The sequence below is a fragment of the Arthrobotrys flagrans genome, assembly GCF_004000055.1.
Source record: "Arthrobotrys flagrans strain CBS H-5679 chromosome Unknown unitig_15, whole genome shotgun sequence".
In the NCBI taxonomy this organism is placed as follows: Eukaryota; Fungi; Ascomycota; class Orbiliomycetes; order Orbiliales; family Orbiliaceae; genus Arthrobotrys; species Arthrobotrys flagrans.
In genome coordinates this window covers 4,643,413-4,655,255 of record NW_027137545.1, presented here as the reverse complement: position 1 = coordinate 4,655,255, position 11,843 = coordinate 4,643,413, and the positions used below count along the sequence as shown (strand labels likewise).

The window sequence follows — 11,843 nt, the reverse complement described above, 5'->3', positions numbered from 1 at the left end:
GTTGAAACGTTCGCAGGCACTGCCACGATCAATTGTCAACAGATAACGGCAGACTGCTGATTAGCACCTTGGCTTGTTCAGCTTATATACGATCTTAAATTAACAAAGTCCGGATTGTTCATTACACCTTGCTGGTATAGACATATAAGACTTGTTGACTCGTCTCGTTGTAAGACTCCTCCACCAAAAATGCAACAACAAATAGCGCCATACAAGCGTTTTCTAACGTTATAACGACCCACAAGATCTTAGAATCCGAAGACGAAGCTACAGGATCTATGATCTAATTCAGGATTCGAATATCCATATGTATAGATAATCTTCATTAAGGCAGGGTCGGACCGATCGAACCTACGGAACTAACGGGATACCCGCCGCGCCATGAGCATTCTTAAAAGGTTACTTGTGAATTAATTGCAAATTGATGGTTCATTTCCTTAGGAACCCTTTATTCTCATGATCGTCTATGAATTTGGGAAAGGGTATACATATAGCTACGTTTTTTGTAGAATTTTATAAAATCTCATACGCTCAATCCACTGACACGGCGGGTACTAATGTTAAAATACCACACAGAACGTTCCTCTATATCAGTCGTCTCCTATCGATAATGTCGGAGTTATAGTCAACCGGATACCATAACCCCTCCACCGATCCCACCGCGGACCAAGAAGCTGTTGAAGCCTCCACCCCTTCCATAAACCCCAATATCTATCCCCTATACCCTCTAGCTACGGCACCCCCAACACCCCCTTCAACCCCTCATCATCAACAAAATCCGTCACCAACGATCCAAACTTCTGTACATCATCATCGGAAACAGGTGCGTTCCCTGGTCTTAACACGATTCTGGCGTGTAGACCTGCTGCAGTGGCGGCTTCGACTTCTGGAGTGGTTTGAAGGGGAGGGTTAGTTTATCGACCGCGGAGTATAGCAGGCGACGAGACAAAGTAGAGGCGGCGATGATAAATGGTTTTGAGAGAAAGAGAAAAGAAAGTGGACTGAAAAGTAAAAGAGGGAGGGAGCAATATGATAGCAGCGGATGAAGAATGGTGATAGAAAACAAGTCCGCGTAGGAGAGCGAGGACCTAGGGAAGACTCTCAAGAACAGAAGCCATGGGTGAGGAGGGTCGAGGATGGGGACGAGAAGGAGAACGTCCCAGCAAAAGGACATCCTCTCCAAGGCCCTCACCTCAAGGCCTCCTCATAGAACCACCTCCACCACCTAACCCCGACGATACTCTCCACTCCCCTCATGACCCGACCTCCTACCCTAGATCCCAAAACGTTAAACAAAAACTCTGAAACATAAAAACATCCAATCGACATTAAACAACGTCTGCGCATGAACCTCCCTTGTGATCGTTCACCACCTCAGCACAATCAATCACACCGCATAATGCACCGTGTTATCACAAAAACCACAAATCACATTAACAACAGCAGAATCCAAAACTCCCAATTCGTCGATTCTCATTGTTCGTCGTAAATGGGGTTTTTGGAGAATGAAGTAAGTGGGGATTTGAGATACTAGGTGATAAGTATCTAGAAAGGATAGTAAGCAGGGAGGGGAAAAGGGTACTTCTAACAATTGCGCATTGAAAGGCATAGCAACAGCAGGAGCATGATCCAACAGTACCAACATAACAATCGTTAGTCGGTCCCATCATGACACCAAATTTAAACTTAATTAATCTTAAACTTCAACCGCAAGGCTGAACAAAGAGTTAGAGCTCTAAGCTTAAGCTTAAGCTCCCATGCCACTGTCCAACATTCAGCGCAAAGTAAAGCAAATTTCGGATATTCCAACAGTCACCTGTCAGGCGGTAAAAGATAGAGCTGAGCCCAAGAGACAGTAAAACCCAAAGCCTAGGAAGGCAAAGGCGAGAAGCAAGCTAAAGTGAGAACTCCGACGCCAAAGATCACGAACTTAGCGAGTTCCAATGCACCGTCAAAGTAATCGAGCTCATACCCCTTTCAACGGCGACCTGCCAAAACCCTTCGGGCTAGCTCCCTCGCTAATAGTCCGGAGTTATCCCATCAAGCCTAGCATCATGCTTCTCCGCATACTTTTGCTATAGGCCGGCAACGAAAATGATCCCCCCATAGAACTCGCAGGAACGGTCAGGACATCCTTTTCCAGAGTAGTTTGCTAAGCTGTAGAGTAGCCCTCCAGGCCCAAGACTTTTTGCCACTCAGGCCGGAATCCGTCTAGGTAGACCTGGTTGAAAAGGCCGTAGACGATGTGGGTATTCCGATCACGGACACCCTTCTTCACACTTGGTTTCCCAAGCGCCTTGCCTAGTAGTGTCTTGACCAACCATAGCCCATCGTATTGCGCAAACCCCGGAAAATATATCAGCTGCCATGTTCGTATCTTCAAGAATGAAAGACACGCATTCACCCCCAAACCTTCAAAGACAAAAATATGTCAAAATAGATAGCGCTCCAAAACCCAAATCAAGGAAGAAATCATCCAAAGGAAAATGTGGATCACGCGAACGAAAATGTTGGTGGCACCACGTCCGCCATCGACGAAAGAATGAAGAACAAACAAACCCTGCAGCATGCAGAAAATAGCGCCATCCATCCATCGCTAACACAAATTCGTTCGGTTCACCCTTTCTTTAGCAGCACCAGCTGCTGGTGTTCTTTTTTCGGCTTATTCCCTTTTGCTTTTGATTTCTCGCGACTGCATCCCATCCTTGCTAGTACTTAGCCGATAACGCTAAGAATCCGAAAAAGTGTCGTCCAACCCCAGATTTCAGTTCAGAAGGCTGCCTTTCCGCCAGGCTAGCGTTTCGAGGGTGGGTGAGAACTTGAATTTGCGACCATCGACGGCAATTTTCCTGACCTTCTAAAATGAGGTCTGTCTGTAATGTGGATATCATCTTTGTTTCGCAAAAATTGGTTATTCCCAACAGAATAAATCGGCCTGCGGCGTCGGTAGGTACGTCTGTAGTTCTCGTTCGGTTGTTCAAAAATAGACCACCTGAAATTAAAAGGTAACCCCAGTGCAGCGGTACCAACCGAAAGGTACCAAGCGTCGTAACCGAAATACCCGGATCCCAAAATCGCAACACAAAGAAACAACACAAAAAAAAAAGCCACCTCAAGATTTTAAAAATCCGCATATGATATCAAAAAGTAAGATTAAAGGGAAACAAAAAAAGAAAGCACATACCTTTAACATTATCCGTCAAAAACACCCATTCATGAGGTAGTATGCCGGTCTCTTCACAGATCTTCTCATAGCTTCCCTTCTCCCACTTAACCCCTGCATTCACGGTATCAAAGTACCCGCTCAAGTAGCCCCGTTGATCCGGCTGCGCCTCGTTATCCGTATACTCAAAGAACAACCTCTGAGCAAGTACGCTGCCTGAGGAGTAGATGTATACTTTAAGTCCCCTTGAAGTCCATAACGGGAGCGCGCGGATTACATCTGCATAGAGCGGTGCTTTGATATTGCCTGAGCGGTAGGCGGTGAGCCAGAGGTATCCTGTTGTACCCCAAGTTAGTTACTTGTTAGCACATACAAGATAAGCTATAAAAGTACGATTGGGACGTATTCTTTATTGGACGATAAGGCATAATCATCCCACCAAGACGTTTAAAAAGTAACATTGAATATCTCGTAGAATGTATAAAGCAAAAACTCACCCTGCAACCCTTTCAGATACGCAACCTTCACATCTCTAGCCGTCAAATCCCTCACATGTGCCTCGAACTTCTCTCGCTCATCTCTAAACTCTACAGGAAACTCGTTGCGATACGGCGCAAATTCAGGAGTATCCCATTTTTCATCTAGAACTTGCGGCAGGGCATGGAGGGTGTATGGGAACTGTTTGTTGAACAAGGGTTCTGTTAACCTTTATTTCGCTCTAATTTTCTCATTCGTCTTTTGTAGACTTGGACGTTGTAACCGGCAGTTACGTAGACGTCGCCGTCTGTTGGGCTTGGGGTGTGGGTGCTGCAGTAAACAGAACAGTTCGCGATAGTACTTTGAGATACAATGTAGACTTGCATAATGATACGTAAACATCGAACTGGATGGTCACAAGAAACAACAACGGTTCGATGGTACGAGCAAGCTTAAACTCCACTGATAGGCCCACCCCGGCAAAGTGTTGTTTTTCGTCTCCACATCATCAAGCATCATGGATCATGCCCAGACGAGAGACAACAGGAAAACCCGAGCAAACAAAGCAAAAGCACTAGGTCTTGCTAATGAATTGTCAAAGCTCCAAAATCTCAGGCAAAAAAAAAAAAAAAAAGATTAGGTTAATTAATTCGCCTATCAGAGACATTCGACACTGCGCTCGTCAAATTCTCTGATTGGAAGGGCTGCGAGCTCTGAGCGCAGCTTCTGTATGGCTACGGATGATATCTTCCGCCTGAAATGGAATCTTCTCTTTAAAAGAAAACTTTGGGAAATATGTCATGGGACCATGATGCGACGGTGCATATTTCGTCGAAACACCTCGTTTGTCCACGTTTGAAACTCGTCAGTTAACGTGCAGATGGATAATCTGCTTCGTTAACCTCTGTTCCTTTCTGGCAGGAAAGCAGTGTAAGGTTTGACCGCCAGATATCGAATCGTATCATCGAATCGAAATCGAAGATGACTAGGAATAAAGGCCTCGGGCCGGATAAAACACCAACACGAGCTGCGAATCCCGGCGTTTCTTCAACCTTCCAAACAGGAAATGTGGTCCAATTCTGGAAAGTCCAAGCCCGCTTTGATGATGTCAAGGCGAGCAAACGGGGTAGGTGGATGGGAGACATGGACAACCCACCAACGCATTGCATTGATAACAATGTGGGTAAGCAGCCACCTCACCAACGTTGCATATAGCCTTTTTAACAAAAAAAAAAAAAAAAAAAACTTCGCAAAAAGAAGGTAGGAGGAGGATTTGTAAAAAGATGGGATGAAAATTTTTTCAAAAAAAGTGTGGATCTTGAAAAAAACCATAACAGGGATCTATGTTTTCGAGATTTCAAGATCGCAAGAGAGATCTCATGATGGGTTTCCCAAAAAGAAACCGCTAAGCGGTGCATGGACCGTGGAAAGGCAGGTGAGGTCTGTTGACAGCATATTCCAAGCTCCATTGGATATCAAAAAGACCTCGATCGATGAGCTTGCCAGCCACCGTAGTTTATGCGATTGGTATGCAACTAGCATAAGCTAGCAGAAGCTGAAGTTGAAGCTCCAGGATTCCAACATCGCGGGGATTGCGAATAGGAATTTGCGAAAGGAATAGAAAGTGGAGCTTTCCAAGTCGGATGCAATGCATGCTCGCCACGATACCGTTGAACAGGAAGGAAAGCAAATGAACCTGCAGAGAAAACACCATATGCTGGCAGCAAAACCGGAAGAATTTGGATGGAATGGAAATGAAGTTAAGGCTCCACGTAGACACGCTCACTTACCAGTACATCCCTAACAAATGATATCGATGATACCGTCCCCTCTACGCGTAATAGCCAACGAATCGGAGAAGTAAAAGTTAGCAAATTCCAATTCCGCTTTTGCAAAAATTCACATGGAAATTCCGGGGAGAAGTGGGAACAGTAAAAACGTGGCAATGATAGAGGTTCCAATCGGAAGGATTGTAGTAACTTGAAGCCGAGACACGGATATGAGGGTAGCATAGTAAGCTCTATATTTCAGCGTGCAACTTTGTGCCACGTATTTTTGGTGGGGGACGCGAAGCAGTATAGCATCCATAGTTGAATCTGTAAGCTGAGCTACACGATCCTAAATTCACCGACGTGTTGCATTTTTAGGCCCCCTGTACTGTACGACCCTGAACTGGGGCGGATATGTTCCAGGCCGAGTCGGACCGACAAGCCGGCCGCAGCAGCCTCACGGGTCGCAGAATTTTTCCAGCGGCACCAGTACAAAGCAAATAAAAAAAGATCAAAATTAAAAGATCCAACGGAATCGAACGGACGATAAAGCAGAAATTTCTTGCAACGCATATTACTCGTATGCAAGAAGGAACCCACTCTGTGAAACATACCGATATCCAATAGTACAGCCTTGATCGCTGACATCTTCCGTTCGGAGCTTCGAGAAGCCACCTTTTGGAGCCGGACCTTGGGACTTGAGGCGGTGGAGGTTATGTGCTGGCCGTTACAGCTTGGGGTTAAGTTAAGCTAAGGGCCCTTGCTCACGCGAGCAAAACGGTTACTTCTAGGGCTTAGATGATTAGTTTCAAGATGCCGGTCAAAGGGGGACGTCAAGCGTCATACGTGTCGGAAGTTGATGGATTGGAATGGAACAACGCTGTTCAGTGGGGAGAAAAGTGTTGGGTTTGGGTTTGAAACTTTTTGTTTGTGGCATGTCCATGGCGATGATGGCATTTCTATGCAACCCGCAAATGGTTCAGGGACAGCTTTTAGCCGTTTTGGTCATGACTCAAGTTAACTGCATGCTACACAGTGAACGCGTGCTGTCCAGGACAATTGCAATTGATATCACGGCTGGAATGGAGAAATGCGTGCGATATCTAAATCATCGCATAGGAGGGCCACGATGCAATGATAGTTATCCTGCCGGCTGGCCCGGTATTGATATGCGGAGAATGCAAGGCACAGGAATTGAGCTAAGAAGCTTAGTAGCTGCCACATATCTGCGTTTGCATAATAGCAATGAGTTGGGTGGAATGTTTGTTCATGCTTGTTCATGCTTATTCATGTTCGTGGTCATGTAAGTCTATGCTCAATGTTGGTTCCTGCAGCCGGGCCCCAGCTTCAATTGCAACCGGCGACAATGATGTCGGTCGAGTCATCGTGAAATCGTGAACGGCCGAAAACCGGCCTCCGTCCTCCGTTCGGTTCGAATTTCATGATCCGAGTATGACTAATTGCCAGCTTCCAGAATCATCGAATTGTCAAATCATTATCAAATTTTAACCCTGGTAAGGGTTTGCTCTAGTTCATTTTATTCTCCGATTGTAGGGATCTTAGGGGCGTACGGCATCCGAGCGATTCCAACGCCTCAGTCAATACTCGTAATGGCGACGCCGGAGTACGTCTTCACCCAACAAAATCTCAAGAGACACGTCAGGTGCTTCTGTTTCGCTAGAAATAACTTTCCAAAGCTGGCGAGCAATACACGAAAGTTATACGAGAAAGAGAGAGAGGATATCTATTCGTCGGCCTAGAATATCATCAAACTCCCAAGACGGCCGAATGCGGGATCTTTTCCTCGCTTCTCCTGAATCAGGAACCATTGCATCGAACAAACATCTGATGGACAGGAGTTATTACTCTAGACACATTATATGTTATGCACAAACCTAACACTGTTGGAAAATTATGGTGCATGAAGCATATATTTGATAACAAAGAAGCGAAAGACGGCTCGGATGGCGTGCTTATCTAACCTTTTTATCATGAACTAAAAAGGGACGGCACATCGTCTGGAATGACGCCCTTATCCCTACCCGACCTGGGTTAGATTTAATATATCCAACACGCGTAGACGGTCCATTTGAATTTCATGGCACCGTTTTCGTCGGTATCAAGGTATGATAAGTGGAGATACTTTGTGAGATAAGGAGAGAAGTCAAATTTCACAATTTCGATTTCATACGGTATATAGTGGGGTTATCAAAATGTTCAGTCTGTAACCTCGATGATCAGAGGGGTATAATGCTATAACTTCAAAAATGCAAATCCGAAGCATCTTTGAATCAAAATATCATGAAAATCCAAACGATGATCTGATGGTGACCTCTCTACACCTCCATTTCTTCACGAAGTCAAAAAGGATGCCGCAGAAGATTTCCAAAAGCGAATACCTCCGAGCGGAATATCTAACAACAAATGTTTTGAGATAGTTTTTGACGAGGTGTGGTTCATGTCAATGCAGGGATTTCTTCCCGCTTTGATGTTCACCCATTTCGCCCCGTTATCTTGGAATCAGGAAGTGATATGACGGGATTGTGGCAAGATCTTAGTGGATGCGGTGGGCAATATCTTTTCTTCTCTTATCTTTGGGAAATATTTAACCTGCCGAAGGGAATATTAAAATTATTGGATAAGATAGGGGCGATTTCATGATCAACTGAGTAGGGATTGTGGATAAATCTGTTATGCATGTGCATTTTGTTGTGTGGGATGCGACGGTGGTGTGCTATGACGATAGACGTAGCATATAGGGGAATGGTGATGCTTTTTGGGTTGGAAGTTATGCGATGGGAATGTTGATTGTGGTATGATTGCGACTGAGAAGAATTCTTTTGATTAGGGAGCTCGAGCTACAAGCTTCAATGGTTTTAGATAATTCTCAAGCTAGCTGGAGCTCACGCTCAATGAAGTTTTGAGTCAATTGACATTTTTAATTTACGAATCTGGTGATCAATTTTGTCCGCGGCATATTTCGGTCCTCCGAGAACGCGGACACGACCGGCCGACCGACTCTCTTTTGTTTGTTGGGAGGCCTGTCGCGAAGAAAGGGTCCAGTCCATGGTCTGATCATGGGGTCTGTTCTGCCATTTCTTTCTGCATCGATCATTCTCCGAATGCAGCAGCTTTTCTTTGACTGTTGGATGCCTGACCGACATAGAAGGACTGCGGTGCGAGGGAGTTCGGCAGTGGGGCTACGAGTACCTGGAGACTGGCCGAGACCTTTTCCCCCTCCCCCAAACAAAAACGGGTTTTTGGTAAACGCTCTGTACTACGACAAGCATGTACGATAAAAAAAGATAATCGCATAATCCTGCCCTTCAATTTCATTATACTTTCGTCTATGAAATACACGCTGCACTGCCCTGTTTCCGGCGACGATGTCACATGGATGTCAAACATGAAGCTAAGGTTTTTAAGATAGATGGGCGAGCGAGAGAAGGGCATCGACTGGCCAGCCGCGCGAGTAATTGTTGGATTTTGTGCGGGTTGCTGTTCCCAATTCTTTTGAATCAAATTCCAACATCGACATGCGGGTAGCAGGCCGGAGCCATTCGGCTTGACCTTCTCCTTGTCATCAGCGGGAGCAGGGAAGAGGTCAAAAGGAAACAGAACCTCATCGAAAGAGCCAGAGTCAGCAGGAAAAAGGAAGGGAAAGAAAGGGCAGACATGACCATCCTTCTTTAGCGGATTCTGCAGGACGACACACGAACGAACGAAAGGTCCAGCGCCATCGTTTTGCGGACCAATGATGACGCGGTGCCGCCCTCCATCAGACACAAATTGTGCATCATTCGGCCACAGCCAACCACCACCCCTCGCCCAGAAGAACCCCGTTCCAGCCAACCAGGCCCCGGTTCCAGGCAAAAATAAGTTGGTGGTACGAAGTGGGTGGTGATGTTGCTTTTTTTCCTCAGCAGGTCTGCTTTTGGAGGGTGGAAATGATGGGCAAAAACGATGCATTGCATGCATTTCTTTTGACTTTCCCTTTCCTTTTGTTCGACGGGTCTGAAAGGGAAAGAGAGAAGGGAGGGTCAGGTCGGTAATTGTTGAAGGATGGCGAAATAACAACCTACTCAAACGTATTATTGAAGGGCGAGTGATATCAAAATCTACTCCAACGGTGCAGACAATACTATTTGGACAGAGTAGCCATTAACTAGCTAATCCATAACCGGTGTCAAAAAAGCTATGGCCACAAATCAACGTAATAACCAGCGCAAGATCGGATTCTTGGTACCCTCTTCGTCTCGACTGGCCCCCGGTTAGTAACAGGGAGTTTCGAGTGTTAAGCTGTAACTTCTGCTAGCAAATTGCACGCAGTGAGTCCTGTGTAGGAAGGGAAGTAGTAATTAATAGTAACTCTCCGTGCTATGGCTCGTCTAATACCTACCTTTAAGAGCTGGTTCTTGGCCCAATCCATAGCGAATAGGCAGTGGAAAGGCATCGAACGTTTGATTTTGTTGGGGTAGAAGTGAGGACGACTGACGTGAGGGCGGTGACAGCTGACTAGACGTGGAACCCGGAGTCAGTCCTACTCTGGTGGGAGTTAAGAGGGAGGTTCTGTTAGAGAGAGGATGTTGATACTGTGTAAACTACCTCGATCCTGCTATATCAACATCGCCGTCTCTTCATGATTGATTTGACTTGATACAAATAGACACGCCTCTAATACACACACACGACAACATCTTTGCTTTCCCCAGACTTTGGTCGAAAGTCTAGACATTTCAGTTTTCTCCCGGTTTAGCGTTTCTTGCATACAGATAGCAAAGCACACAGCCATCCAGGCCAGTACAGTGCATCGACAACGACAGCTTTTCTGATCCAACGGCAACCCCCTTCGAAGAAGCAATTAAAGGGCGGCACAACCGCCTCTCGACGAGGGAAGTGACCGACAGAACTTGTCACTGGTGAGTACCTTCAAAGTCGCTCTCTCATATTTCTCTCAGCCAAAAGAGTACATCGGTCAGGGTACAAGGTACATGTCTACTACATACAGTACATACCCACCGTACACAGTACATAGGCATACGCACCTGTATGATACATCTGTGAAAAAAAAGAAAAACAAAGTACAGACAGGACCTTGAAGGTGCAGAACGGACAGGGTGGGACCTGAGATTAGCCCAATTTATTGGAGCAGAGGGGGTCCACAACCTAGCAGCCTTCCACATCATCCTCTGCCGGACCCAAAACTACGCCGGCCCCCTGCACGTCCCATCCTTAACCCTGCGGGCCAAAAACCAAACAAATACACGCACTTGACCCTTTTTCCCACCTCGTTTTGACCTCTTTTCCCTTGTTCTCTTCCCTTTTCTCTTGCTGCTTCTGCTCTGCTTCTGTTTCCCATACCAGTTTTATCGCTCTAATCTCTCTCCCACATCCGCAACACACTCTTCCACCTCATCCCATATCCTTTGCCCAGTACATATTCCGACCGACCTCCTCGCTCACATACATTCTCTTGCTCGACCACAGCCTTTCCTTGCCTGCGTTAAAACTCAACATCACTATAACCATCATCAACAAAGATTATCTCGAAAGCCTCGTTCGGCCAATTCAACTGTCAAGTCTTCTCTGTCCAAAGAGGAGTTAAGCCGAAAAAATACAACAGAACAACACAAAGTCCATCGGCAAGCAGCGTCATCATTCCTTTGCCTGGCACTAGCACTCAGCTCCCTTGCATCTCAACTTCATTCTTCTACTGCCTATCCACTAAACAAATAAAAATAAAAAAAGAAGAAGAAGAAGAAGAAGAAGAAGACAAAGAAAAAAAGAAAGAAAAAAAACGAACTCGACTTTTCCGTAATTCGCCTCTCTTTTTTTTTTTTTTTTTCTTCTCTCGCTCTGGTGACACAATAAATCGATTCACACTCTTTCCAGCCTGATCCAATAAACTCACCTGAGACACCACCATAAGATCCACAACGTCGATATCCAAAAGCCAACCTCGACCGCCTTCAACTTTCAACTTACCTACCAACAAAGTCCATTCACTCTTGAGAGAAATATCGTTAGAGAGAAAAGATTCCTGGGGTGTGTGGTTCACAAGGTCCGGAGTTGCTGAGGCTATATCGATTATTGGATGATAAGAGAAGCTGAACAGTTCTCGTGACTCTCCATAAGGAGTCAATCATCTCAATCCTCTGCATCGATATATATGAGCTATTACAATCTATACATCTATCAATTATAGCTTCAATCAAAGCCTCTCAACTTCCTTCCCCCCCCTCCATCTCTCTCGTCTCGGCCTTAGCTTGCCGACGTCGGATCCTGACCCTAGACAACAATCTCCCAAGTCGAGATCCTTCTTTAACGACCGTTTCTTTACACATCTCAGCTTTTTTGGATATTCAACAGGAGTTCTTTAGTCTTTTTCTCTTTTTTTGTGCAGCAAGGCGTCTTTTTGAAGTTCGGATTACCAT

General features: G+C 45.6%; 1 protein-coding gene across 2 annotated transcripts; it reads right to left on the bottom strand.

The window, feature by feature from the left end:
* Positions 1 to 731: 731 nt before the first annotated feature.
* Positions 732 to 6,352, bottom strand: DFL_001269 (uncharacterized protein; the record flags this gene model as incomplete). Of its 2 annotated transcripts, none has more annotated exons than XM_067629859.1 (7): positions 732 to 886; positions 3,185 to 3,499; positions 3,661 to 3,841; positions 5,431 to 5,471; positions 6,024 to 6,106; positions 6,178 to 6,196; positions 6,256 to 6,352. In XM_067629859.1, the coding sequence occupies 7 exons, from the start codon at positions 6,350 to 6,352 to the stop codon at positions 732 to 734; spliced, it is 891 nt and encodes a 296-aa protein (XP_067495838.1). The 2 variants fall into 2 exon arrangements, with proteins under 2 accessions (XP_067495838.1, XP_067495839.1); XM_067629860.1 differs by having other exon boundaries at positions 6,178 to 6,193.
* Between the last annotated feature and the right edge of the window lie 5,491 nt (positions 6,353 to 11,843).